Source organism: Rousettus aegyptiacus, unplaced genomic scaffold, assembly GCF_014176215.1.
Source record: "Rousettus aegyptiacus isolate mRouAeg1 unplaced genomic scaffold, mRouAeg1.p scaffold_m13_p_3, whole genome shotgun sequence".
NCBI classification, from domain to species: Eukaryota; Metazoa; Chordata; class Mammalia; order Chiroptera; family Pteropodidae; genus Rousettus; species Rousettus aegyptiacus.
This window is the reverse complement of record NW_023416306.1, coordinates 66,050,843-66,076,595: the sequence shown is the minus strand read 5'-3', so window position 1 is coordinate 66,076,595 and position 25,753 is coordinate 66,050,843. Positions and strand designations below refer to the sequence as shown.

Here is a 25,753-nt window from a genome sequence, read left to right as displayed (position 1 = left end):
CCCACTGTAATTAGCTGTTTAAATAAAAACCAAGATCTACAGTGAGTTTTTACTTCACATTTGTATTAATAATCCTTAAATTATATGATAATTCTGTACTTATAAAAATGATTATAAATTATTCTTTTAAAAATACAGCCACACTGTAAACTAAATAAAGTTAAGAAACTTTAATTCAGTTAGTCATTTGAAATGTAAATAAATGTCTGTGTTCCTTTAAATAGTCGCTTCTTTTTAAAAATATATTTGGTGGTGAAATTTAGTAAATAAAGATTCTGTTTTCACATGAGGCTAAATTGGTTAATTGTGCATCAAATCTAGGATTGAACTGTAGATACTTTTAGTTTATATGTGATTTGTATTCCATGTCTTCATTTTAAATCAATTGTTTGAACATACAGTGTCTAAAATGTTGTAAATGAGACTGCGTTCTCATGCCAGTTCATAAATTATAATCCTTGTAGTCTGAGTTCTGGCCTCTATGAAATGGATTATAATTCTAGTAGTGTTAGTCTGAGTCCTGGGTTCAAGGAACCAAAGCCATGGTACAGGAGAAAATAAAATGCTTCCTCTTTTCTTAGGTATAGGGCAAGCTCAAAATAAAATTTTGAAATTGGTACAGTATTATTAATGTTTCCCATTTGTCAGTTTTAACTCCATTTTTCATATACTAGTGTACTTTCTTATTTTACAAAGATCCCATAGCCTCTTCCTGTCTCAAGTTCTTATATTGATCTTTTTTTTTCTTTGACAGATATTTATGCTCCCAAATTATCTCCTTTCTTTCTGTTTTGAAATTCCATTGCCAGTTAACATAATAAAGCTAATCTCATCTGCATGTGGACTTAAACAGAATTATCAGACTGATTCACTACTGAACTATAAATGACATAACCTTACCAAGAGTTAGTAGCACTTGACAAAAGGAGAGAAAAGATTTTTATTACCTGGATATTTCTGTTGGTGGAATTTCAGGCAACACTGCAAAAGAGTGAACACATGATTATACTATTTTGTGGGGCTGGCTCCATCTGAAATTTTAATTTTATAAGCATCCTTATATATATATGTTTTTGTTGACACCTCTGATTATGTCCCTAGAGGTACTAACAAAACACATACTCACCACACATCACACATTCGTGAACATATAAATGGAAATCTGTGTTTTTTTTGTTTTTTTTTTGTAGCACTTATCCCCTATGTAATTCTCTTCTCCAGTAGGTTGTAAGCTTCAGTGGATACAAGCAATCATATTCTCTGCTGGATCCTCAGCACTGAATGCACTGTTTGACACATGAATTAATGAACCTAGGGGTTCTCTAAAAGATTAACATTTGATGCCTGTGGTTTTGATAGCAAAAGCAACAGCAGGAATTAGCGAATTTGTATAGGAACAGAAACTGATTGTATGTATATATTATTTAGGTCAGAGACTATTTGCAATTTCTCTTTTTATATTGAATTCCTGGTTAATATTTAAATACAAAAGCTAAGATGTAATAAAATATTAAAGTTAAGAAAAGAAAACTTGGAGAATCACTGAAATTTTACTTTCTTACTATTCTTTCCAACTTTTGACTATAATTTTTGACTATAATTTCCGTTATTCTCTTCATGTGACAGCCCTGCTCTTCTGTTTTTCTCCAAGCTTAGAGTCTTTTCATATAAGCCCTGTCCTATTTATGAAATTCAGATTTTTGGTGTACTTCAGCTTTTCGTTCATTTGCACGAACAGGTGGTGGTCGGTATGTTCCAGGCGCTTCATCAGGGTCTTCTAACACACTGCCTGCAGCAGATCCTTTTACAGGTGAGGTGCAGTTTTGATTAATGTAGCTATACTAAATGTGTAAATAGCTTTTTACGGTATATGGCTTTATATTGGAGATATCATCCAATAACTGATAATCCCCTTATCTATATGTCCAGTGCTGATAGATCTCCTTTTCTTGAATGTCTAATTTTTCCTTTTTCTTGGAGTACTTTTGTGACTTGCCTCATGCCTTTTAAATAGCATATTATTATAACTCACCATTTTCTCCAGGAGTCCTTACAAGGAGAGTCATTAAGAGCATAGGTTTTAGAGCCAGACAGACCTTGGTTCAAAATTTGGCTTTACCACTTACTTGCTATGAGAAGTTGGCAAGTTACTTAACCTATCTGAGCCTATTTTTTTTATCTGTGAAATTAGATAATAGGGGAATCCACCAACCAAGACACAGCATGAATGCTGTCACTGGCAAGATGCTACCCATCATGAACAAAGAAGGAGCCATGTGAGTCTCTGATATTGGATGGAGCAGTGCAGTCAAGAAGTCTGCCCAGGCATATTTTGCCTTAGTGTGGAAGGAGACAGTCCACCAGCTACCCAGGATTAGTCTTTCTAATCTAAATTATTAATTGCCTTCATGAAGCCCTGAAAGTAGTGGTATGTCTCTTCAAAGTGACCTTATTTACCAAGATATGTATGCCTCAGCATCAACGCCACTGGAGAAAAATGGCCAGACTTGGACTTTAATGCAGCTGAAGAAGTCACTGTTTTCAGAATAGTTTTTGATATATTTTATGATGCTATTGTTGGATCTTCAGCCAAAGTTTCTGGACAATATATCAAATTTGAGAAGAGATTCATAGCATTTATGATATCCATTGGCCTTGGCAACATACAGTCCTGTCTAAATCATAGATTGGACCAACACACAACCTTGGGTCAGTGTCATGAAGTTGTGAATTGCTCTCAGTGACCTTCCTTTCTCCTGTGAATGAATTGGTGGACCAGATGCAAATAGCTGCACCCTGTGCATTGATAACTAATATACTACAGTAACCAACTATGCTTAAATGGCATAGTGGTCATTAAGGAGGTCTTCAATGACATAATGCAATTCGAAAGGTAGGAAGGATCTGAAGAGTAGATAAAATGATGATTTTCTCTATCAGCATATTCAGGCACAGTAATGCCCTGAAACTTAAAACAGAGTTCCTGAATCTCATTGGCAGATCTTTTTGGGAACATAAAGAATATACCAAGCTTCAAACAATATCAACAAAATCAGGAGAACTCCATTATAACTGGAGCATATCTCACTTTGACATAATGTCAGTAACTCAGAAGATGCAGTGATTATTGGGATATGCAAGATAGCATACTAACTGTCCAAAACAATTATGGAATTATTAGGATAACCAAACCACACTATTATAAAAAATACGTAACAGCACCTACCATATTGAGATATGAAAATTAAATTGAATACTACACGTAAAGTGTTTAGCAATGCCTAGAATATATTTATATAAGCCCTCAATATAAGTTAGCTGTTAATATTGTTGCTATTGTTCCCCAATACTACCAATAGCACTGGGGCCAAAAGGTTTGCCTATCTGGCTTACAACTTAAGGTCCATCTTAATTCTTTTTTCCTTTTCCTTTATGTGTTTCTCAAACTTCTAATATTAATTAGAATCATCTGGGATACTTGTTTACAAAAGGTCCTATCTACAGAGATTCTGACACATGAGTTTAGTGAGGTTAAAAATACTCCTCCCCTGATCCATCACCAATGGATTCTGATTAAATGGTCTTGGGTGTGGTTTGCTGTTACTACAACCTAGTTGTAAAAGCTCACCTTAGGTTTCTTAAGTGAAGCACACATGTAGACCCATTAGGTTAATATAGGTGGGTCCTGGGAATCTGCGTGTTATACAGGTAGATGACTGTCTCTAAATGTCAGAGAACCACATTAGAAAAGTGTAGGAGTGTGCTTTGCCTCATAACATCTTGGGCAAGTTATTTAGCCTTTCTGTAATAAAGTATTATAAATAATAATGGCATCTTATTAATACTTCAATGAGTATATGCATATAAGATGCTTAGCATGCTGGTTATCATATAGTAAAAACTCAGTAAATCCTCTTAGTCTGTGTTCTTCATTATTTTAATCAGATTTACATTGGTTTCTGCCTCCCCACCACCCGTTTTGTTTGCTTTTTCTGTATCTGTTACGCTGGTTATACTAACTCCTAGATATTAAACTCAGGGGCTAGAACAATAGCTCATCTTTATTCCCATAAAGGCTGATCTAGGACTCTGAACTTCTCCAAATTCTGCTGATTCTCTGTCTACGTTTGTTCTTCATGTTCCTTCTTTTCTGTTTTCAACGAGATAGCCACGGGTATAATCTCAAATGTGAGACTGGGCTATTGTCATAGCATTCGTAACTCTTAGTCTCTTTTGCTTGTTTTATGTGCCAGATTCTATTTCAATAGAATAGTGTTCACATTTCATTTTGGAAACCTTTTCATTTCTTTCTCCAATCCACTGATCTTTTGTAATTCATTAAACTTTTATAATTATAATGTATAAAACATCTAATGTTTATTTTACAACTTGAGAATTACTTTTTCTGGCTAGTGTTTATTGGGCACTGACTATGTGCAGGCATTGTTCTAAGCATTTTTCTATATTAAATTTATGCCCATTTATTATTTGCAAAGGAGTCATTCTAAAGTATGACTAATAATGAAAATATTTCTCTGTGTAGAGAAAGGGCAGCTTCACTTTATAATTTGCATTTACCTTTACTTACTAGGAGTATTATTGTATTTTAGGTGGTGGTCGTTATGTGCCAGGGTCTGCAAGTATGGGAACTACCATGGCTGGAGTTGATCCATTTACAGGTATACACTTTTCATTTCTTTTTCTTTCTTTTTTTTTTTTAAGATTTTTAAAGTTTATTAAAACTTAAGTTTAATGAAAGATTAAGAAAATTGGTGTCTTTTTTTTGCTAGAGAACTTTTATACAGTAAATCAGGACCAAACTTCTTTTTCTTATTTATTTTATTTTTTAGGCGATGCAACCCTTGGTTGACCTCACAGATTGCAAGGACTTTATCAGCTTACAATTTCTTATTTTTTAATTTTTTATTTTTTACACCTATAGCACCTGGTCTTCCTAGGTGGTCTCCCATCCAAGTACTAACCATGCCCTACCCTGCTTAGCTTCTGAGATCAGATGGGGTCAGGCTTGTTCAGGGTAGCATGGCCTTAGACCAAGAACACACTGCTTGACATGGCTTTTAACATGTTCTTGGAATTGTCATTACTGCACATTAGAATCATCTGGAGAGCTTTAAAAAGAACTTCAGATTCATTCCAAGAGACACTCACTTGATCTAATATTAATATTGCTCTTGAGTAATGCCTTGGCAAGAGTAGTTTACTAATCTTCCAGTGTGATTCTAATGTGCATCCAGGATTGAAAACTGCTGTTGTACTTCAGTTTTTATGTGGATGGGTTTCCTCAGTTTCCTGAAAAATTTGGAGTTTATTCCAATCTCTCCTCCTCCGTTTGTTCTTAATGTATAGGAAATGTTATTCACTACATTACACACTGTTTTCTTTCAGTGGACTCTGAAAAGAATTTGCTTTTATGATTTAGGCCTGTAATATTTGGCTTTTTCCTGAGCAACTAATTTTTTTTAATTCTTAGTATCTAGCCTAGAGTCTGACACATCTTACTGGTTCATCATTCTTGATTATATGCAGCCATATTTTCCTCCATATTTACCAGTAAGATGCAAAGCTCAGTTTGTGGTTTACCTCTTTCAAGTATAAAAGATCTCTTGGCATATATCTTCTCCTACTTACTATTTTATGCAAGAGAATATATGTGACATATGTTCTTGAGCATAATAAATTACATACCTATAAACTCACCGTTCTACTGAAGAACTAACTTGGTATGTGATTTTGCAAACTATTTTTTCATTGGGAAAGTAACATTGATTGCAGTATTGAATATAGTAATTAAGATTAAGGACTCTGGAGTGTGGAATGCTTATATTCTAGTCTCAGTTCCATTTCTTTGTATCTATTTAACCTTGAGAAAAATCATTCTGTTTCTGTTTTTATCATTTGCAAAATTGAGCTAATACCTGTCTCCTAGAGTTTTTAAGAACTTAAAATTACAAAATATCTATAAATAAGTTTATATAGAATAAGTGCTTAGTAATTGTTAACTGAGTCTATTCTATTTGCAAAAGAGTCTGAAGTTAACAGTGCTTCTTCCCATTTTTCCAGAGGTCCTTTTTAACAATCATTTAACAGGTTGGTGTATATACTGGACCTTTGTATACCTTAGTCTAAGCTAGTGTCATCTCTTACCTACACTAAAGAAAATAATGCCCTCCAAATTGATCTGCAGCTAGCTATCTTTTAGTCTAACTTGTTTATGCCCCTTCCTTGATTAAAAACCCCTTCATTACTTCCCACTGAACATATCCTCTTGCCTTGCATCATATTCCTCTCTCCCTTTTTTCTGGCTTGCTATACAGATCTGGGTCAGTTTCTTGAGCATGCCAGGCTATTTTACCCAGGAGGTTTGTACACTTTGTTCTCTTTTTGAATATTAGGACTCTTTGTTTTGTTATGTAGACCACAGATTATTTGATTGTTTTCTCCTTTTTCTTTTTTATTTAATTTTGCAATATGGTATTAAATAAAATCAATGAAACTTTCCTAGACACTCACATATGCCCCTTGCTAGATAACCTACTCTATCATAAGCATTTATTGCATCCTATACTTTTCCTGCGGAGAACTTTGCATTGTACTCAATTGTTTGGTCCATATTTGATTTACTTTCTCCTTATCACAAGTAGTTTCTAACAACCAGGATTGCAAGCAATGCGTATAATTCATCTTTGCTCATGTCAATAAATATTTTATACTTTATAAGCAATTAGAATTAATTTTGTGCACTTATCTCATTACTTGCTTTATCTACCTTCCCCCTCCTAGTTCTCATTTACTCATAAGATTAAAATGTTTTATTCATCTTTTTTGCAAACTACTTTAATTTTTATATTGGAACAAAAATCTATAAATTAATTGAGATTTGAAATGTAAAATACAAATTAGATATAAATTATGCTTTAGTTGAAGTAGCTTTATTCACTGTATGAATTTTCATTCTGTGCCAGTTTTTTTATCACAGATACTGAGTTTGAGTTACTATCATAGTAATTTAAGTTAAAATGTATAAAAGACCAAAACCCTTGCCTTTCAAGAACTTCCAATTTGGGGGGATTTATAAAAATGATGGAAACAATGAGAATGCTTACTACATCATTTGGAATAAGCAGTAAAAGACATGAAAAGAAATCAATATGCCTTAGAGAAGATGGAAATGAAAATTTTCATATTTGTTTTGTACTCTTGATCTTTAAAAAAAAATTATAATTTAGATTGAATCTTAAAAATAGGAAATAGAAAATATGAAATAGAAAGGCTTTGTTTTACATTTAAGCTCTCATTCCAAAAATTAAAATTTATTGTATCAGCAAATATAAATAGTCTATAAAAACTAACATTTTTATTTTATCTTTTTCTCTTTTTTTTTTTTTTGTGGTTGCTTGTTATTGCATTCACTGAGTGATTACATATCTTAATTGTGAAAACAAAGTCATACAATTAGAAAAAATCTTTTCGACCACTCCTTATGATTTTCATTATCTTCTGTTAATAGGAAATAGTGCCTACCGATCAGCTACATCTAAAACAGTGAATATTTATTTCCCTAAAAAAGAGGCTGTCACTTTTGACCAAGCAAACCCTACACAAATATTAGGTAAGTATATTTTCATTAAATAGTTTTCTTACATATCCACATCCTCTTTGCCATGCATTCAAAGGTCATTTCTCCTCCTAACATGATCTGGGAATTGGGTGCATTCATGACAGACTTCTGTTGTGGTATTACACAACTGTAGGGACTTCAAGTGCACAATCCAAGATAATGGACCCTTAATACTTCGTAAGAAGCCTTATATAAATTTAAGTTAAATGTTTTCTATATGATTTCTTTAATGAGAAGAAAACTAAAGGGAGAAAATGTAAATCCCATCCCCTAAGCTTTTATTGTTTTCAAAAAAAAAAATGACTAAAGCATTTAAAAAATAAAAATCCTGCTTGAAAAATTAATAGCCCTTAGAAATAATGACAAAAAGCTGTTTAAATTTCTCATTAAAAATGAAACTTGGCAATTTTTGATTGCTTTTTCTATTGATTTGTTCTTAAAATAAAATGACAGGGGTTTTTTTGTTTGTTTTTTGGAATTTTTTTGGAATAAGAGTACTAATAGCTCTCTTTTGCCACAAAAACTATGAGAGAATTATTTGAGGTAACATATATACCTGAATATATGACAGGGGATTTTTTTTGGTAAGAATTAATCATACTCTCTTTATAAAAATCATTACTATTTTTTTAATTGCTTTATTTGAACAATAGAAAAGTATATACACATTTCCAGACAGCTTGACGTTTTTCAACTCATACAAATAATGAGGTATTTTTTAGCATTTCTTAAATATTGTTTTTCAATATTCTGATTGTGTTAAGATTTTTAATGCCAAAGAATAGGTACAGGTGTCTAGTTATGATTGATAGAAATTTGTGAATTTGTACAATTTATCTTCTTAAACTTTTGTGATGGGAATTTGGCCTTTTTTATTCTTTGACATAAAGATTTTTGAGGAAATAGTGTTTGGTGACTCAAAATAACATTAGTGATGACAAGGATGCTATATTTAAGATACATGTGAGAGTTTAAAAGAAATTGTTTCATGAAATATGAATATGGTGGGAAAGGCAGTATTTCCATTAAATATATTTACAATGATGTGATGCCAAAGATGCAATAAATTAAATATTATAAATAGACATTTAAATTTTCGAGTATTTCGATAATTGTAGAAGTTAATATAAGTTAGCTGAAAATTATTAATTTTCTCATATAACATGTAATATTACTTGAAAACCATTCAAAATTGGTACAAATATAATACACTTTAAAACTTATTCAAAACAAAGTTTAAGGAGAGTTGAGAAAATTACATATAAAAAAAATCACAGTAACCTTTCTTTTTCTATACTGTGTCTGAAAAATACTTACAGGCCTTATTCTCATTTTATGGTAATTTATTATTGCCATTAAAAGTCTTATCTCCCCCATAGTGTATGGTAGAGTACTCTTATTGAAAAATTTGGCATTTATATATTTTATCTGGCTGATTACAGTTAGAGAATTTTGAAGCTTTGGTTTTGGGTTCTAGGTAAACTGAAAGAACTTAATGGAACTGCACCTGAAGAGAAGAAGTTAACTGAGGATGACTTGATACTCCTTGAAAAGATACTGTCTCTAATATGTAATTGTTCTTCAGAAAAACCCACAGCCCAGCAACTTCAGATTTTATGGAAAGCCATTAACTGGCCTGAAGGTACAGAAACAAACACTCATTAAAATTTAACAAGAAAGCAGGAAGTATGTCTTTTCACTTCTATCAATATTACTGCTGTTTGTAGATTAAATAAAAGTTAGCCCAAGTAGTTGTAATTCACATTATAAAAAACTTCACAAAAAAGGATTCACTATACCACTGTAATTAATAGTCTCGTTTTAGTCACGTACCCTAGGAAAGTCTGAAGATAATGTAATGACCCCAAACATGTAGCATTTTGTATATTATTTCTGAGTATTACTGGATCTTTTGCAAGCCATCCAGGAAACTCTTTGTGACCTGTTAAACATAGGCTACAAACATTTGCTATAAGGATTTTTTCTTCTTTCTTTTTCAGTAAATTCACTTAATTTTTCATTTTATTTATTTAATTTTTATTGAAGTAACACTGGTTTATAACATTATGTAAATTTCAAATGTACAACATTATAATTTAATATTTGTATATACTGTACCAGGGGTCTCCAACCCCCGGGCTGCGGACCGCTACCAGCCCCTGGCATGTTAGGACCTGGGCCACACAGCAGGAGGTGAGCGGTGGGCAACTGAGCAAGCGATGCTTCATCTGTATTTGCAGCCACTCCCCAGCGCTAGCATCACTGCCTCAGCTCCACCTCAGATCGTCAGGCATTAGATTCTCATAGGAGCACTGGTCCCTGGTGCCAGAAAGGTTGTGGACTGCTGCACTATAGCATGCTCACCACCAAAAGTTTGTTTATTTATTTACTATTTATTTATTTATTTATTTATTATTTTACACCTACGGCACCCAGTCTTCCTAGATGGGCTCCCATCCAAATACTAACCAGTCCCAACCTTGCTTAACTTCCAAGATCAGACGGAATCAGGCCTGTTCAGGTGGCATGGCTGTAGACTATATATTTTTTAAATTTTAAATAAATTTGTTTATTTAAATTAGTTTCAAGTATACAGTACATTGGCTACACATCTATATTGTTCATGAAATGATCTCCCCAGTTTCTCCCTTCCTCCCCTGGCTCTCCACTTAGCCATCATATTAATGCTAACTTCATTCCTTCTGCCGTGCTCCCCATCCTCATGACCATCTATTAATTTGTACTTCATTAATCGTTCACCCCATTCTTCCATTCCCAAATCCTCTCCCCTCTGGCCATCACCAAATTGTTCACTACATTTGTGGGTCTGTTTTTGATTAGTTTGTTCTTTTTGTTCCTTAGATTCCACATATAAGTGAAATCATATGGTATTGATCTTTCTCTGTCTGACTTATTTCACTCAGCATAATAACCTCTAGGTCCATCCATGTCGTTGCAAATGGTAGGATTTAATGTTTTTTAAGGGCTGAATAATAGTCCATTGTATATATAAATGATAACTTCTCTATCCAATTGTTTATTGATGGGCATTTAGGTTGCTTCCATATCTTGGCTATTTTAATTGTGGTGCGATGAATATTGGAGTTCATAGATCTTTACGAATTATTGTTTTGGTTTTCTTTGGCTAAATATCCAGAAGTGTAATTGCTGGCTCAAAAAGTATATCCATTCTTAATTTTTTGAGAAACCTCCATATCGTTTTCCATAGCCACTGTACCAATTTTCAATCCCACCAACAATGTATGAGGGTTCCCTTTTCTCCACATCCTCATCAACACTTGCTGTTTTTTGATTTTTTGATGATAGCCATCCTGACAGGTGTGAGGTGCTATATCTCATTGTGGTTTTAATTTGCATTTCTCTGATGATTAGCGACCTTGAGCATCTTTTCATATGTGTGTTAGTCATCTGTATTTCCGCTTTGGAGAAATATCTGTTCAGGTCTTCTGCTTGTTTTTTAATTAGATTGTTTCTTTGCTGTTGAGTTGTTTAAGCTCTTTATAAATTTTGGATATTAACCCTTTATCAAATGTGTCCTTAGCGAATATCTTCTCCCAATTGGTTGTTATTGTTTTGCTAATGGTTTCCTTTGCTGTATAATTGTTTTTATTTTTTATTTTTACCACCAAAAGTTTAGTTTTCACTTTTTACATTTAATTTTTAATTCTAAAAGTGTCCTCTCTCCTATTATTTTTTCATTGGAAAAAAAAAAAAATCATTTGTCCTACAAAATGTCCCATACTGTGGATTTGGCTGATCACTTAATGTGCTTCTCTATCTCTATAGTTCCTGCTAGACATAATTAGATTCTGGTTCAATTTTTTTTTTTAAGGTAAATATCCTTTATAAATAATGCTGCATACTACCTTTATATCACAGGGCACATAATTTCTGATTTCCTTACTCTTAGTGATGCTGAGATTGTTTAGCGTATTCATTCAGATGATATCTACCCAATCCCTTGAATATAAAGCTCTCCACCAACCTATAAGCATCCTATTATCATTTGTCAACTGGAATTCATCTATAAAGAACTTTCTCTCTTCAACTCTTCTATCATATTATAGGACTTTTAAAAGCAAGGTCCCTATTCCATTCATTCCATAAGGACTTACTGAATATTATATGTCAGGCTGTTTGATAATGCAAGAGAGTTACATTATTTTTAAAGCATATATGATCTTGTAGCAATAAGTCCAGTCACTAAAAATATGAAAAAAACAATACAAGTTTTAGAAATATACACAGGCACATGATTTTTAACATTTTCTTAAATGATTATGGGTTGATTTTATAACAGGTAATAAAATCCTTAAAAGTTGAGCAACAATCATAGGAATTTTCTGGATTTTCATAAACATTAATGAATTTTTTTTTTTTTAATAGATATTGTCTTTCCTGCGCTTGACATTCTTCGTTTGTCAATTAAACATCCCAGTGTGAATGAGAACTTCTGCAATGAAAAGGAAGGGACGCAGTTCAGCAGTCATCTTATCAGTCTTCTGAACCCTAAAGGAAAACCAGCAAACCAGCTGCTTGCTCTGAGGACTTTTTGCAATTGTTTTGCTGGCCAGGCAGGACAAAGGCTCATGATGTCCCAGAGGGAATCACTAATGTCCCATGCAATAGAACTGAAATCAGGGAGCAATAAGAACATTCACATTGCTCTGGCTACACTGACCCTGAACTATTCTGTTTGTTTTCATAAAGACCATAACATTGAAGGGAAAGCTCAATGCTTGTCAGTAATTAGCACAGTCTTCGAAGTTGTACAAGACCTAGAAGCCACTTTTAGACTTCTTGTGGCTCTTGGAACACTGATCAGTGATGATTCAAATGCTGTGCAATTAGCCAAGTCTTTAGGCGTTGATTCTCAAATAAAAAAGTATGCTTCAGTATCAGAACCAGCTAAAGTAAGTGAATGCTGTAGACTTATCCTAAATTTGCTCTAACAATGGGGAGGGGACTGAAATTTTAAATTGATTAGTTTTTTTTTTTTTCACATTTCATATGACTGATTACAGATGATTAAAAAAAAAAGAATACTGTAGATTAAGTCAAAATTCAAATCTTGTAAAGTGCGGGGAAGGGGAAACAAAGGAAAAATAAAATTTTTGCACTGGTGTACTGTGAGATTTTCCTGTGTAATGTGGGTAGGTTTTTAAGAGTTTAGAAAATTAAGAATGAACTGTAATCAACAGAAGGACAATTATGGTGGCATAATTTCTGTACCTTAACCACACAGGAGAAGGCAAGAGCTTTTATTTATGTAATCTGCTTTTGCTACTTACATACCCCAAACTGTTAATTGTTGGTGGCTTTCTTTTTTTGAATATCTGCTCTACTCATTTCATTGCTGGATTTTTTTTTTTTTTTTAACAGCACTGATAACATTTCAAGGTCTTGTTTTAGGATAACTATTTGAGATTTTTTAAAAATTAAGTTTGTTGTAAATTATTGCATATATTGAAAAGATATAAAATAATTTATTCATTTAAACTGTTTGTAAATAGAAAGTGAATTGTTTGATGGTTCATTTTTAGATGAAGTAAAAGCAAATTACTAAACTATGTTAGGTTGTGTATCAATTCAGACAGTTGAGGCCCCAAATTGACTAAAACCTTACGATCTAGTTTCTTTTGCCCTTCACTATTTGAGATAATTTCATTATTCATTCCAGTTTTGATATTTGTTTATTTTTGGTCATTTCCATTACCTCAAAGGGAATTTGGAATGTATTGAATGTTATCAGGCAATTGTGCAAGCAAGAATACATCAAATTATGTTATATGCAAGTCCAGAGCCTGTCATCTGAAATTAGTATTTTTGAGCCCCTAACATAGTCCAGGTGCTATGCTAACCACTTTCATATTTAATTCCTAAAATCCTTTAAATGAATTGAGATGCTATCTCTATTTTCAGAAGTAAAGATAATGGGACGAATCAACGATAGGAGAAAAAAAGGTGCATACCATGCTATATTTCCTAGAGAGAGGGTCACAAATTTGTCTTTGAATATCCTAGCAACTAACAAAGAAGGAACCTGCCCAATAATTACATAATATTTTATGTCTAAAATAAATTAAGGGAAATGTAACTATTCTTATTTTAAAAGGCTGGAAAGATCGTTTCACAAAGAGGACTTTGCCTAAAATAGCACGATTCTCAATATTTATGATATTTAAAACCACAAATTTCTTGATTTGCCAAATTGTAGTCAAAGAAGAATAATTCCCTTGCCCCGCAGAGGGGAGGAAAGGATTCCAATTGTCTAGATTAATCCAAGGAAAAACTTGGAATGTCAAAAAAAAAAAAAAAAAAAAAAAGGTAAAATATAAAAGAGGGGATGTATATTTTACTAAGTATTAAATTGCAACTTTTCTGGTGTTTACCCAGACTTTAACTGTTCTATTTACTGGTTCCATTAGGACCCTGTGCTTTACTTTTTTGTCGAATTGAAATTTAGAAGGTTAAGTCAAATTAAAGGGCAAAATTAAGAGTTTAACCCAGGTCAGCCTGGTTCCATTACATTACACTGCTTTCTTGTTAACATGTCCAGTCTAGCATGTTACAAACATTTCATCTACAATATTTTGAAATATTAGTTACCTTTGGACATAAATTCTTGGTTAAGAATGTGAGTTTACTCTTCAAAATGTAAGGGGTGGCAAATTGTAAACACTGTTTGCTTCCTATTAGTATATAAATCTTTTTATAACAACTTTTTATTATACCAGTATTTCATGTTTATTGAAAAGTTACAAAATACAGTTTAGCAAAATGAAAAGTAAATCCTGCTAGAAAGATAACTGTTAAATGGTGGTTCAGTGATATTTTAAAGATTTTTTTTTCTTTTTCAGTTAAACTTTTTCCCATGATTTCCTTAATTTTTTTTCTGAATATAAATACATATTTGCTGAATAAGATACGCAAATATTTTCTGTAATCCCATTGCCCAGAGAGAACCATTCTTAATGTCTTACATGTTTTTATTTTTTTAAAAGGAATGATATACATTGTTTAATAACCTAATTTTTAAACTTGACATATATAGTATGCATACATCCATCTTAATAAATATATTGAATGAATATACCCATTTCCTATTATCTGACATTGTTTCCAATTTTCAGCTATCAAGCAGTGCTCTTGACAAGTCTAACAAGTGTTTTAGGACTTCTTTAGGGTATATTTTACACATGGAATTGGTGTGTCAAGTTAATGCAAATATATTAGACTTGATATATGTTGCCTAATCACTCAGCAGTAAAAATCTTGGGAATTAATGTCCTTCCAGTTGTATCCTAAACATAGTTGCCTACAAATGACATAACTTATCATTGTCTCTTTCATAATTGCATTATCTTCCCTATTATTTTTTAAATGATGTTTCTATTGTGACTTTTTTTCATGAGTAGCTGAGTTTATAAGTAACGATGCAATGAAATTTTATCTACTTAAAAATCTTAAATGATGGAAGAAACATATGAAAATAATAGATTCTTCACAAAGGTTTTAGGAATAAGATGGATACAGCTTCCTTAGCAGTTAACACTATATCTTATGGTTATTTTATAGGGAAATGAAAAAAAGGTATAGAGGATCATTTGTGATGTAGCATCCTTTCTACAGGTCTTGAGATATGTTACCCACTTGAGATTAGGAAATGTTATTCAATATTTTACAATTTGTTCTAATTCTAATTTCTAATGTATTTTTGTTCAGAAAATTATATACAGTGTCTTTCTTGGCTGCTACAACAAAAATACCATAGACCAGGTTGCTTACAAGAAACATTTATTATAGTACTGGAGGCTGGGAAGTCGAAAATAAAAGATGTTGGCATATTTGGTATTTGGTGAGGGCCCACTTCTTGGTTTCTCAGATGCTATCTTCTCCCTGTGTCCTTATAATGGCACAAGGGAGGAAGGAGTTCTCTGGGGTCTTCCCATTCATGCCTTGTGACCTAATCACCTTCCAGAGGCCCTACCTCCAAATATCACATCAGGGATTAGGTTTCATCATAGGAATTTTGAAGGGGACACAAACATTCAGTCTATAGCACACCATATAGTTGTGATTATAAGTGCAATTTTGAAGATTTTCACTTAACATTTTTTCATGTTTCCCTTCAATTTGTTAATGAAAATATTCATACGTACACAAAAGTTGAAAAGTATGGTGAACACTCATGGACTTGCCAACTAAGTTCTACTATTAACATTTTGCCATATGTAATTTTTTTGAAATTATTTAAAAAATAAGTTACAGATATCACACTTATCAACTAAATACTTCAATATGTATCTTCTAAGAATAAGGACATTTTCAAAAACACTCATTTAAAACTATATTGCATTGAAGAGAATAATTTCATATCTAATATCAATCCATATTCAAGTTTCCTCATTACCCTCAGGCCACCTTTTATAACTTTTAAAGAACCAAAATAATCAAGGGTTATGTATTGTATTTAGTTATTTGATTATATGTCACTTTGATCTCAATGTAGAACAATTTCTCCACCTGTCTGTCTAATTGAAATGTCTAGGCCAGGCAAAAATATGAAGTACCCCCATTTTATATTTCTAAAATACATTATTATAACCTTATGTATTAGTTATCTATTGCTGCTTAATAAATTAACCCCCAAGTTAAGTGGCTTAAAACAACACACATTTATTATCTCAAGTTTTCTGTGAGTGAGGAATCCTGACAACTGAGTCCTCTGCTTTGTTTCACATGAGGCTGTTATAAAGGTGTCAGCCAAGACTGAGACCTCATCTGAAGGCATGACTGGGAAGGATGCATTTTCACACTCACATGGTTAGTGTTCACTTCTTTTCAGGTTGGATGAAAACTTCAGAGGCGTCCCTTGGTTCCTTGCCTTGTGGTCTTCTCCATCACAGTAAGCTTCTCCATCAGAGCCAGCAAGGAAGGGAGTCTGTTAGCTGGACCAAAGTCAGAATATTTATAATGACAGACATGACACCCTCTAAACAGCAACATATTCTATTGGTTGGAAGCAAGTTATTCAAGGAGAGTAGATTACATTAAGCTGTGAATGCCAGGGAGAGGGATCATTAGGGGCCTTAGAATTTGCTTGCCACATATTCTATTTCCTATAGAAGCTAAATCCAGAGGTTAAACTGCTGTGGCAAGAATACATCAGGTGATGTGTAATTGTACTTTTTAAATTTGATTGCATCATATCTGAGCTTTCTTAATGATGTTTTCCTTCCCTTAACTACAGGAGGGTGGGAGAACAAGAATAGGATGTAATTGGCCTCTAGTTACCATCTTAATAGAGATGGAGGAATATTTTAAAAAATTTTTTTCATTTCATATTTTATTTTCTATCCACTTTCCAACGTAGTTATCAGGTTTTATTTCATGTTTAAAATCAGGGTGCTTGTTATCTGGGGGTAATAAGAAAGGCAGGATCTTGCCTTTGAGGGCAACAAGTAAACCACTTCGGTGCTTCTCATGGAGGAAAATAGTCTTTGGGTTACAGAAAATAATGGAAACTTTAAATAACCGAAAGCTGACTAATGCCCTACTATAGAGTTGGTAGGCTGATATTGGTTCTAAGCCTAAAATGGGGTCCTGGGACTTAAAACTTGATCTTGGGTGTTCCTGGACACATTGTAATAAGTTAGGGAAGTAAAATGTCTAAACAGCGATGATATTTTCATCAAATTTAAAAGCAATGATATAGCAATGTTTGTACAATGTTTTGCAATTGGATTTAAAACAAACCAGTTAAGTAGCATTGTAAAAAACAGATAGATTTAAGTTAACTAGATAGCACGCATTAAACAATTACTTTATACTCATTATAAGTTTACATCATTATCCCTATGGGGTAAGTAGTGTTAGTAATATTTTACAGGTGAAGAAACAAATTAGTCAGGTAAATCTTTATATAACAAGTCTATCAACAAAACAATGAAGAGAATGATATTTGATAAATGGTGTTGCCCAAACTGGGTACTGATATAGAGAAAAATATCTTCTTGTCGTAGCCACTTCAACCTTGGTACTGGTAGAGGCATGTAAGCTTAATACGCTTGAAAAAAAATCCTTCAAAACATTTCTTTCATTCTTATGTCCTCAAAGGAACTAATAAATTTAAGAAATATTTGCTTATTTCTACATCATTTAAAATTTTCAATAGTAAAAGCAACCAGAGGTGCTGTGTATTATAATATAGTGAGAGAGTACTGGCTTTGGAGTGAACAGATAAACATTTCAATGATGTTTCCCACCCACTTGCTAATGAATTAAGGCAAGCTGCTCAACTTCAGCCCCAATTTAATCATATGTACCTTGGGACATCAAAAAATAGAACAAAATATTTATATAAAAACCTAGCAAAATGTCTGCCACATAAGTGCTTATCAATTGTTCCTTTCAAAGATAATACAAGGCTACCATCTTCTTTAACAATAACGTTTCTGAGAATGACTTCAGAAACATGGTGGAGTGAGAGTCATCCCCAGATCTCTCTCCTTGAAACAACAAGCTGAACATCTAAAACTCAACAAACAAACTGCACACCAGCACATCTGAGTGTAGGATCTGTGTGCATAAGAGCTACCACAGGGATACAAGAGACTTAGATGACACCTACTGGAAACCAAAAGAAAAACACCTTCTTTGCAACTGGCTAAAGAGAGACCTTTATATAATAAATCTTCTTTCGGGGGGTGGGGGGGGGGGAATACATTTCCATTAATGCCCAGGCAGAGAAATAGTACATTAAACACCATGAACAACCAAGGTAACAAGGCAGCTCAGAAAGAGAGAAAAACCTTCAGAAAATAAGCTGAAAGACATAGAAATATGTAATAAATGACAGGTAATTTGGGATGGTACTTCTGAAAAACTTCAGTGAGATCCAAAACAACTCATATCAACAACTTCAAGAATTGAAAAAACAACTAGATGAGCAGAATGAGTTCTTTGGCAAGGAGATTGAAACCCTCAAAAAGAATCAAATAGAACTCTGGAGATGAAGAATACACTGAAAGAGGTGAAAAATGAAATAGCAGGCTTGGGATATAGAGTTGACCAAATGGAGGAAAGGATCAGTGATATTGAAGACAGAAATCTAGAAATAAATCAGAAAGAAAGAAAAGAGAAACTGAAGAATGAAAAATAATGTAAGAGAAATACAAGAACTACCATTATTCTTATGTTTCCTCTTCATCAGGAGAGGAAACATAAGAATAATGTGTATTCTCCAAGGGGAGGAAAAAGAGCAGGGATTAGAAAGCATTTTCAGACAAATAGTTGATGAGAATTTCCCAAATCTAAAGAATGGGCTGGAACTTTGAAATCAAGGAGTCAACTGAACACCCAATTATCTCAACCTGAGAAGGCCCTCACCAAGACACATTGTATTAAGATTATTAGAAATCAACGACAAAGAGAGTTCTCAGGGCAGCCAGGGAGAAGACAGTAATTTATAACAGAAATCAACGACAAAGAGAGTTCTCAGAGCAGCCAGGGAGAAGACAGTAATTTATAAAGGAAAACCCGTTAGATTAGCATCAGATTTCTCAGCACAAACCTTACAATCTAGAAAGGAATGGAATCAAACGTTTAAACTATTAAGTGAAAAGAACTACCAGCCTAGAATAATGTATCCAGCTAAGCTCTCCTTTAGATACAAAGGAGAAATAAAGACCTTTCCTGACATACAAAAATTCAGGGAGTTCTCCACTACGAAGCCTATATTACAGGAAATACTGAAAGGGGTCAGCTCATCTAAAACAAAATGACAAAAAAAAAAATACATAATTAGGAGTAAGGTGACTAGAAGGCTGATAGAAACAGAGGAGTGCACCAGGCGATTTGATAATGAGGAAATAGGGTACCAGTCCATGAGAAAGTGTCCAACATTCTAAATAAAAAACGCAAGTTAAAAATCTAATATCATACATTAGAACAAATTTTTTTAAAAGTTTTCAGTGTATGGGTGACTTTTTAAGTTGTCTCAGTCTTCCAAGCAATCAAACAGAATAAGAAAAATAAGACGTTGATGTTCTTTGATCAATTTCTTTTTGGGGTACATAAGGGAAATAATGTAAATTTTTTTCCTTAAGCTGTTTATAGTTGCATTATCTCTGAATAGTGACAGAATTAGTAAACAAACTAAATACCAACATCTGAATATTGCTTAGAGAAAGAATACAATGAACTACTAGAGCCAAGTGCCCTTAGAAGTGAAAATGAATCATGCCTAGAAATGAGTGTGAATGGGGGAAAACAAGAAAGCATAAGACCCTATTCCTGTACAATTACCTAAAATACATTTTTAAATAATTTACTCAGATGATGAGATTTCCCCTAACTTCTCTTTATTGTTATAACGCTATTAGTGTCATAAATAAAAACTGCACCTTTACCTATGCATTTTTATATTGACAAAGACTGGAAATAAGTATCAATAAGGCAAAGAGCCGTTGTAATGCTCCATCTTCGACCTTTGTAGAGATATAAAAACGAATAACCAGCCGACTAGACAAACACCGAGCCTTCAGCAAACTCAGATGAATCTCGGCTGCCTGTGGAGGCGGCGCTACTGGTCCCAGCACCACCCCCAGAAACGCCTTGCGGCGTCTACGACGAGGCCGGAAGTGATGCAAAACTGCGACGCCAGCGCCCGCCGCGGCCGCTGGAGAAGGGTTTAGGTCACTTCAGAGACGGTGGGCTTTCGCCGGATGGTTACAGCAGAAGGATCATGACGGGGAAGAAGTCTTCCCGGGAGAAGCGGCGCAAACGCAGCGGTCAGGAGGCGGCCGCTGCGCTCGCGGCGCCGGAGCTGGTACCCGGCCTGGCCGGCAGCGGCAGTGGGAGCACCAGCGGCTGCGGGAGCACCAGTGGCTGTGGCAGCGTAACCTGCTGTGGGAACAGCAGCTTCAGTGGAAGCGTCGCCGGCGTTGGGAGCGGCGTGGAGCGCAGCGAGCGCCGGAAGCGGAGGAACACTGACTCATCATCCAGCGTCTGCGGCTCCTTGCAACAGGTGCGTGCGCGCCCTACTCGCCGCTCTGGGGGCCGCTGCATTTTCGGAAAAAGGCGGGCGACGAGCGGGATGGGGCGCTGGCTGTAGCTCACGGTTAGCGCTGCGATTCCAGGATTCCACTCGTGCTTGAGGTTCATGTTCCTAAGTCCCGGTGGACGCCACACTCCCATGTCTTGAACTTCAAGTTCCTAGATTTGCTAATGGACAACTCATTTTGCTTTTGGCACCTTCCGCTCCTGTGGTCTCCTAAGTCTCTCAGAAAAGTATGGTCCAGAAGCTAGCTTTTAATGCTCTTGCCAACCACTTTTTTACTTTTCTCTTCATTTTAATCTTTTAGTAGGTTATGATTAACTCCATATTACAGGATGAGAAAACTGAGACTCACAGAGGTTAAGTTTGCCCACAGTTTGTTACTAACACCTAGATTTGTATCCAGTATTTGACTGTATAAAAGACATGTCCTTTATGTTCCATCGACCTGTAAAGATACCGCCGTTTCAAAATATCGTTTGCTTCTAGTATGTTATAAAGACACAGAAATAAAGGGAAAAGCGTGGAAGTCTTTCTTGAAGTCTCCCTCACGCTTTTTATTCATTCTTGTCAGATACGTGTACTTCAGTTTCTCCACATAAGCTTTATTGTGATACCGCTCCTTGAATCGGATAATTCCGCTGCATTGTTGGGATGGGTGTTAGTGACTGCGCAATATTACATTTTAACTTTATGGATGAATATTTAGATTTCCAGTTTTCTTACTATTACAGAGATAATACGAAAACGAATACCCTTGTTCATGTGTCTTGTACAAAAATTACTTTAGGTCGGAGTCTCAGAAGTTAAATTGCTGGGTCAAAGTTAATGCATTTTTTAAAATTTGGTAGTTACCAACAAATGCTCTCTAAAAAAGACTTTGCTAATTGATAATCCAAACAGTGTAAAAGAATAACTTTGCAAATCTTTGCCGTATCCAGTTTTTAAAATTTAGTTAGCCTAATAAATGAAATTAATGTTGCTTATGTTTTATATTTTCCTAATTGTGATATTGAACATTTTGATATATTTGTCGTTTGATTCCTTATGTAAATGGATTAGACCTATCCTGTGCTATTTTTCTATTTGGTGGTTTTCAACTTTTTACTGGTAAGTCATGAATCTGTACATAAAGTCCTGGTTCTCATGCTTCGTGTAAGGTATATTGCAAATGTTTCTCTAACTTTGGCCACGGTATTTCAAAGCTTTCGATTTCGTGTGGTCAAGACTAATTTTTTCCTATGCCTGTTAGATTGTGTGTTATTTAGAAATGTCTTTCCTAATCCAAGATTATAAAATTATTCTGTGTTTTCTTATATTTTTAACATTACATCTTTAAATTGGGAGTTGTGGAAGCATAGAAGGCCATTTATTGGTATGTCTTTTCTTTTATCTAGCCACACTATTAATTATTAATTTAAAATTGACTCCCCAAAATTTCTGCTAACAGTGAGAGTGTGTCTCCTCTTTTTCAGCACAATATTTCTCACTTTCTGTTCTTTTGGTATTATCTAATATTTTTTGTATAGTATTCTAACAAAAGCAGTGACAGTAGGCATTCTTTTCCTAATCCTTTTTCTAGTGGGAACATTTCTAATGTTCTGCAAGTAAGTATATTTGCCGTAGGTTCCAAAAGATACTTTTGATCAGGTTAGGGAAATTTCCTTTAATTCCTAGTTTGATGAGGGTTGTACAGTTTTATCAGGTGCGTTTCTGGCATTCTGTTGAGATGATCATATAGTTTTCTTCCTATTCAGATAATATAATTTTATTGATAAATTAATTGACATTGAACTGTCCTTGCAGTCTTGAGATAGGTTCTGTTTAGTTTGTTAGTTTGGTTGTTGTACTTGGCTGGAATTCAGTATTTATGCTTTTGTCTTTATGTTCCTAAGTTAAATTTGACTATGGTTTTTATTTTTATAATCTTCTCTGGTTTTGGTATTAATATTCTGCTAACCTCATGGATTGAGTTGGGGACCTTTGGGTTTTGTTTTTTTGTTTTGTTTTTTGTTGTTTTTTGTTTTTTGTTTTTGGTGTCATTTAGAAAAGTTTATATCTTTTTTCCCCAAGATTTGTCAGAACTTGACCATTGGACCATACAGCATACAGCTAGCTCTCTGGGTCTGGTAGATTTGGGGGAAGGGGAGGCGGGGGAAGGTTTTTTCCCCTCCATAACTTTTTCCAAATTATTTGATAGATTATAAATTTATTCCGTTTTCCTACCCCTTGTAGAGTCAATATCACTATAACCATAAATAGGTTCCATAGTGGTATTTATCATAATGTTAACACCAGTAATGCTACAATGTAAACATTTGCATATGTAACTAAACTCTATTTCTAATAGAGAAGTAAGTGTATTTGTGAAGTAAAACAAGAAATTACACATTAGGCATATGGATAACATTCCAGAATTCCGAGAGTGCCATTATATTTGTTCTGTATTGAGTTCCCTATTTATTATTAATTTATTTGTAACAGCTTTATAGAGATATAATTCATATAACCATGCAATTTACCCATTTCAGGTATACAGTTCAGTTGTCTTGAGTATATTCAAATATAGTCACAGTGTTGTGCAACCATCACTACAGTCCATTTTAAAATATTTTCATCCCCCCCCCCACCAAAAAAATAAAAAGTTCTATATTCTACCTTGTTCCTTCCCTAGGCAACCACTAATCTACTTCCTATCTCTATAAATTTATTGATTTCCCTATTCTGGACATTTTATATGAATAGAATCATATAGTATATAGTCTTTTGTGTCTGGCTTCTTTCACTTAGCATGTTTTTTTCAGAGTTCACCCATATTGTAACACATGTCAGTACTTCATTCTTTTTTATGGCTGAATAATACCACATCTGGATTTTCCATTTGTCACTCAATGGACATTTGAATTGCTTCTACCTTTTCACTATTACAAATAATGCTTTGTTATGAATATTTTTTTACCAGTTTTTGTGTAGACTTATGGTTACATTTCTTTTGGTTATATATCTGGGAATGAAATTGCTTGGGCATACAGAAACTTTTTGAGGAACTGATGTGAACTGTTTTCTAAAGTGGCTGCACCCTTTTATATTCCTGCCACCAGTGTAGGAGAGTTCCACTTGCTCTATATTTTCACTAACATTTGAATTACTTTGTAAGCCATTAGAACAAGAGTTGACCTCCTTTACTTTTTCGGTTTAATTATCGTAGTATCCTTTAAAATTGGCTTTTTAAATTGTTTTTAAAACAATTCCATTAGAAAATATAACAAAGAAATCTCGCAGAGCAGTATAGTTGGGAAAGATTTTCCTGAGGAAATGACTTTTGAACTGGATCTGAATTTGTTAATCTTGATGGTATATTGTGTATGATAGGGGAAATGGGAAGGAAAGAATATCCTAGGCAGAAGAACATAAGTACAGAAGCCCTGCCTGTATGAGGTGAAGGGAGAACAGGTTACATTTCAGTATTTTAAAGAATGTCATTGTGTTTGAAACACAAAGAATGAGCAGAAGACCCAATAGGCCATATTATTCTAAAAGCAGTGAGAAGTCAATGAAAGGTTACAAATAGAGAGGATGACTATTATGCACATTTTATAATCCATTCTGGTACCTGTATACAAAACAGATTGGAGAGACCTCACATTAGACGCAGCAAGTCCAGTTAAGTGGTTGTTGAGGTAATCTAGGCAAAAGATTATGGTACCTTGGACCAGCATTATGATAGTCAATTTGGAGAGACTGGATGGATTCAGCAGATAGGTGGTAAAATTGACCTAAATGTCTTCAATTACTTGGCTACTTTGAATACAATTAAATTATATAACAGTTTCAAAAGTGATAATAGCTTCTGGTAAGCAGTAATAATTAATAATATTTGTGATTTGTAATATTTTTGCAGCTATCTCATTTCTGTATATGAATTTAAGAATAATGACAGTGCATACTTAAGGCTTTTGCATGAATGGGCAAGGAATATTCTAATTTGTCAGAAGACTCAAATTGTAGGAAATTATTTCATATTGAGTATATTTTCATTTGTGCGTCCCAAGGTATTCTCTCTCCACTTTATGTCAACTTACTGAATTAATTGTAGTGTGGAGAGTAAGTTCAAAGAATACTGAACAATTAAATATTCTTTCCTTTGGTTTTAGGTAACTAATCTATGCAAACCTAGAATTTAGAAATATTTAATGAAGAATTTATTAAATAAACATATGGAACAATATATACATATTCCATACAATTTTAGGAGTATTATTTAATGGTTCTTTACCTCTTTTAATTTTAGGAAACCAAGCATCTTTTACCAACTTTGGAAAAAGAATTATTCTTGGCAGAGCACAGTGACCTTGAAGAAGGTGGACTAGACCTAACCGTGTCATTAAAACCAGTTAGTTTCTATATATCAGACAAAAAAGAAATGCTTCAGCAGTGTTTCTGTATCATTGGAGAGAAGAAATTACAGAAGATGCTTCCTGATGTGTTAAAGGTACTTCATTACATACATTATCAGACTATACACATATATAGAAATATACAAAAACCTTTTTTTGGTAGCAATCAATTTACTTAATGAAAATTATAACTGCATGTTTTCAACAAAACAAGCTACTTAAAAATATATAAAAAAGGGATTTCAGATAACCATAAATAATTTTGTATGTGTAAAAATTTGCCAAGAAAAAATGGGGCAATTTACTATGCTTAGTTAAGAATTTATTGACCTTCTGGAAATAATTCTATTAAATGCAGGCAATGTTAGTATTAAATTAGAGGTTTAAAGATACTTTCTGATGCTTTAAGAAATGATATACTACTATATAACAGTTTACAATGATACTGGGTAGTAGCTTATATTTCACTAAATTTACGAATTTTTTCATATATTTCTGAAAATTATTCAGGGAAATAACATGGTATTTTAATTTTAGAGTTGTAGAAATAGACCTTAGACAAGTTAAACCCCAAATCATATATCTAAGATGTAGAGAGATGAGACTTAAATATTTATAGGCTGTTCTTAAGAATAT

The 25,753-nt window shown here is 33.7% G+C and overlaps 2 protein-coding genes and 1 pseudogene across 2 annotated transcripts in view; 2 read left to right on the top strand and 1 right to left on the bottom strand.

The window, feature by feature from the left end:
- Nucleotides 1-13,986, top strand: part of PLAA (phospholipase A2 activating protein) — a 34,028-nt gene extending 20,042 nt beyond the window's left edge. The window contains exons 10-14 of the mRNA XM_016156275.2: nt 1,739-1,810; nt 4,611-4,679; nt 7,529-7,630; nt 9,117-9,281; nt 12,047-13,986. Of these exons, the coding sequence (XP_016011761.1) occupies nt 1,739-1,810; nt 4,611-4,679; nt 7,529-7,630; nt 9,117-9,281; nt 12,047-12,612 (974 nt within the window). The 3' untranslated portion in view covers nt 12,613-13,986. The remainder of the gene's footprint in view (nt 1-1,738; nt 1,811-4,610; nt 4,680-7,528; nt 7,631-9,116; nt 9,282-12,046) is intronic.
- Nucleotides 4,934-5,052, bottom strand: LOC118601208 (annotated as a pseudogene).
- Nucleotides 13,987-20,308: 6,322 nt separating the features above from the next.
- The window catches only part of CAAP1 (caspase activity and apoptosis inhibitor 1), a 36,701-nt gene continuing 31,256 nt past the window's right edge, over nt 20,309-25,753 (top strand). The window contains exons 1-2 of the mRNA XM_016156282.2: nt 20,309-20,690; nt 25,012-25,212. Coding sequence (XP_016011768.2) covers nt 20,409-20,690; nt 25,012-25,212 — 483 coding nt within the window. The 5' untranslated portion in view covers nt 20,309-20,408. The remainder of the gene's footprint in view (nt 20,691-25,011; nt 25,213-25,753) is intronic.